This window comes from Sardina pilchardus, chromosome 13, assembly GCF_963854185.1.
Source record: "Sardina pilchardus chromosome 13, fSarPil1.1, whole genome shotgun sequence".
Taxonomy (NCBI): domain Eukaryota; kingdom Metazoa; phylum Chordata; class Actinopteri; order Clupeiformes; family Clupeidae; genus Sardina; species Sardina pilchardus.
Window position 1 is genome coordinate 32691538 of NC_085006.1, and position 4397 is coordinate 32695934.

Consider the following 4397-nt stretch of genomic DNA (forward strand, 5'->3'; position numbering starts at 1 on the left):
GCTAGCAGTCTCATGCGCTGGACACTACAGACACTCCGGTCTTCTCTTTGAAGGTTTAACACTCTGTAAAGCGCCATGAGACATGTGTAATGTTTTGGCGCTCTATAAATAAAATTGAATTGAATTGAATTGAATACGCTTGACGGTCAACATGACGAGCTCACTAGTTTGCCCATTCCTGCTTCATTCTATTCTTACTGTTGTGTTCTGCGTCTTATTATTTTATGTCTTATTTAAAGCAACACTTAAAGAGTTTTTCCGTACCTTAACACAATATTTCCAAAATAATTTCAGCGGTTCAACTCGTAACAGGATGAACGGCACTTCTGCATTCCCTTGGCGGCCCTCTATCTATATATACAGTGAGGAGCACATGTATTTGATACCCTGCTAAAACAGGAATATAAAATCATCATTTGACAATTGATCTTAATGCCTTAACTCAAAAAATTAGTACAAATCAAACCGCCAAGGACACCAATTTTCTTTGTGATTGAAGAATGTATCGTAAATAGATAAATGTTTTCCTTAAATGCTAGGGGAAGGAAGTATTTGACCCCCTATGTAACCCTATGGGAATTTAACACATAGGGTTAACATAGGGGCAGGCAGATTTTTATTTTTAAAGGCCAGCTATTTCATGGATCTAGGATATTATGCATCCCGATAAATTTCCCTTGGCCTTTGAAATTAAAATAGCCCCACATCATCACATACCCTTCACCATAGCTAGAGATTGGCATGGTGCTTTTTCCAGTAGGCCTATTAGCCTGTTTGATTTGCATTGAGCTCAATGAGCATCAAACAGGCTAATAGGCCTACTGGAAAAAGCACCATGCCAATCTCTAGCTATGGTGAAAGGTATGTAATGATGTGGGGCTATCTTAATTCCAACGGCCAAGGGAACTTTATCAGGATGCATAATATCCTGAATCCATAAAATAGCTGGCCTTAAAAAATAAAAATCTGCCCGCCCCTATGTTAACCCTATGTGTTGAATTCCCATAGGGTTACATTGGGGGTCAAATACTTACTTCCCCCTAGCATTTAGGAAGAACATTTATTTATTTACGAAACATTCTTCCATCACAAAGAAAATTGGCGTACTTAGCGGTTTTATTTTTACTCAATTTTTGAATTAAGACATTAAGATCAATTGTCAAATGACGATTTTATATTCCTCTTTTTAGGCAACTTTAGCATGGTATCAAATACATTTTCTCCTCACTGTATATCTATCTCTAGCTATAACCGCACTATGCAACTTTACCAGATCGGGTAGCGTACCTGTGCTTTGATGGCGCAATACATCACACTCTCATAAACTCATGCAACATGCTCTACCTTGTCCCTGGACATGGTTATTTGGTGGATAAAGAAATAGCGTGCATGCAACAGAGGAACAGTGCTTTAGTGTTGCTCTAAATGAGTGTTGTACTTTGAGAGCAAAGATTAAGCGGAGTCAGTGTGTGTGTGTGTGTGTGTGTGTGTGTGTGTGTGTGTGTGTGTGGAGTCAAATTCCTTGTTTGTTTACGCACACCTGGCCAATACAGCTGACTCTGCTTCTGCCTGAACAACACAGCTCTGCAGTCTGCATTACCTTGGGTTATGCTGCCATCTAGTGGATTTCAGTGTGTATGGCAGGGATACATAACATGTCTTTCACAAACTGCGGGGACGGGAGACAGAGGTCAGGCAACATGAGTGAGTGTGTGTGTGTGTGTGTGTGTGTGTGTGTGTGTGTGTGTGTGTTCTCTAGTACCTGAGAACTTCCTGAGAACTACTGGTCCTTGCAGCTTGCAGAAGTGTGTCACCTGAAAGAGACAGAAACATGATTTCTTTTCAGAGACTAATTCTATTTTTGCATTAATAACTTAGGAGGAGGCTCTCGAAGTGTGTGTGTGTGTGAGAGAGAGAGAGAGAGAGAGAGGGAGAGAGAGAGGGAGAGGGAGAGGGAGAGGGAGGGAGAGTATGTGTACATAAGGACACATAATGCATAGTCCTACTTTGTTGTTGTCTCAATAATGTGTGTGTGAGTGTGTGAGTGTGTGTGTGTAGAACTACTTGTTGAAGAAATAACTCTCTCTCTCTCTCTGTGTAAGCATAATCACTCACTCTACAGTGCAAGGCCTCTCATACTAGCAGGAAGCTAAGAGATTGTTGACATGTCTTCACCTGTCTATCTTGACCTTTTATGGTCATATTCAATAATGCCACGGTCCAGAGACTATCATTCAATTGCATTCTACTTTTTATCACTTTGTTGTCACACTGTCTTCAAATGTTAGTTTTGAAATAACGGTCTTTAACAATAACAACTGCCCTCCATATCCAAGGTGTAGGTACCGTCCAACTAGGCCGTGTGTGTGTGTGTGTGTGTGTGTGTGTGTGTGTGTGTGTGTGTGTGTGTGTGTGTGTGTGTCTGTGTGTCTGTCTGTGTGTCTGTGTGTCTGTGTGTCTGTGTGTCTGTGTGTGCTATGCGGGGTGTTTAGGATGACAGGCTCGTTGTCGTGACGGTACCTTTGGAGTTGGAGTCTTTCTTCAGGCAAAAGGCGATGGCGGCGGCCGACAGCACGCCTGCGCTCGCGGCCCCTGACGAGCGGCCCTCTCTGCCGCGCGCTCCTTCCCAGTAGTTCTGCTCGCGCCCCCTGCTGGCGAGCGCGGCCCACGAGCTCCGGCGGCCCTGCAGGTTGTTCAGCCACCGCGTGGCGAGGTGGTGGTACTGCACGTGCGGGGTCACATTCGCCGAGCTGCTAGCCTCCTCGCTCAGAATGCCCTTCCTCGAGACTCTGGACGTGGACACGAGGGGATTCCGGTTGGCGTCCGCTGCCTCCCGCATAGCCTGGCGTCCCGTGGTGCAAGACGCGTCGGCTCCGGTGGTCTGCAGCGCGCGACAGGGCGACAGGCTGCGCGACCTTCGCATCAGCATGCGCTTGGGTACCGATGACAGCAGCATTATGCTCCACTAACCTATTTATTCAGCCTCTCGCGAATCCCCCGCTCTCTCACCCGATTCCTCAACAGCTGTAGTGTCCGCTGGTTTTCCTTTATGCTCCGGGTCTGCTATCGGTTGTAACAGCAGGCATAAGTTTGGGAAGGTAGCGAACGAGCAGGACACCTGAGAAACCTCCGGCGACGAGGAGGAAAACATCCGCAGCGTGCTGTCACCCTGCCGCTAAGCATCATGGGCAATGTAGTCCTGAAAGCACGCCATATCTGGTCACGTAACCGGCACAGTTCTGGTTGTTTCTCTAAAATATGAATCACGTTAGTCTACCCGACAAAAGACGAATTCTAACGCATTTGCTCTTCAATGTAAATCATTTGGCGGGGTTGTAGCAGTAGAGCCCGTCTACGGAGAGCCTGTTCACTTCCTTTTACGCCCCATAGAGTAGGCTACGGTATTTTTGCCAGTAGTTCCACTAGAGTCCCACTGGGGGGGATCGCGGGCGAGTGCAAAATGAATGAAGGTCCATGGAGCTAGACGGCTAAATTTGTCTCTTCCACCTGATTGTCGTTCACAAATCGAATATTTGATTGTAGTTCCTGCAATTTCAATGTGGATTATAGGTCAAAAGTTGCACGAACGAGAACTGACGTCCTTTTGATTTCATACAGGTTGGATCATCATTGCCCATAACATGCTAGCATTCTGCTAATGAAAGACATCATTGGCATTTTGAAAGGCATTTTAGAAGACAAAAAGTGACTTTAAAATACATACTCGGCAGTCTGTATTTTCTTTGCCCCCTCTTTCAAATGCAACATTCAAATTACCAGACAAAAATGTATATCCTAAGAAAAGTGGATTTTGAGGGGTGCAGCTCCATAGAGCTCCATTCATTCTGCACTGGCCCGCTAGCGCCCCCACCTGGGAGCTACATTGTAACTGCAACCAGTTCAGAAACCAGAAGTTTCCAGAGAGAGAAAGTTATCTTCCGGTATTAGGCGTTCTCTGATTGTAGTTTAAAGAGGAATGGCTCAACAAAGCGACGGTTACTGGGGCTATGACTTTTGCCACCAGGGGGAGTAGTGAGACTGTCAATCATGCACGTCGATCTCGCTCAGGGATGCCGGGGACCGCAGTGGGACTGCAGTAGCCTATAGGTGGTGTTACCACTTCGGAAGTGCAGTGCAGTGTGAGCTGTTGTTAGTGAGAGGGCGTTCGGTCATCTTTGATCCCATATTTTAATCCCATATTGCTGTGAAGCTGAGGTTGAGTTCTGGAGGTTTATAAGTAGGCCCAATTGGGATGATGCATAATGCAAGTCTTCATAAACAAATAAACAAGTAAGTAAGTAAGTAAGTAAGTAAAGAAAGTAAGTAAATAAGTAAATAAATAATGTACTGAGGAGGAGCCTTTAACTGCAGTTATTTTTGTAAGGGAATGTTAGAGG

At 45.2% G+C, this 4397-nt stretch overlaps 1 protein-coding gene across 1 annotated transcript in view; it reads right to left on the reverse strand.

The window, feature by feature from the left end:
* The window catches only part of clpb (ClpB family mitochondrial disaggregase), a gene marked incomplete in the record, with an annotated part of 41861 nt that extends 38718 nt beyond the window's left edge, over positions 1–3143 (reverse strand). The window contains 2 exon segments of the mRNA XM_062553272.1: positions 1763–1814; positions 2521–3143. Coding sequence (XP_062409256.1) covers positions 1763–1814; positions 2521–2956 — 488 coding nt within the window.
* Positions 3144–4397: the final 1254 nt, after the last annotated feature.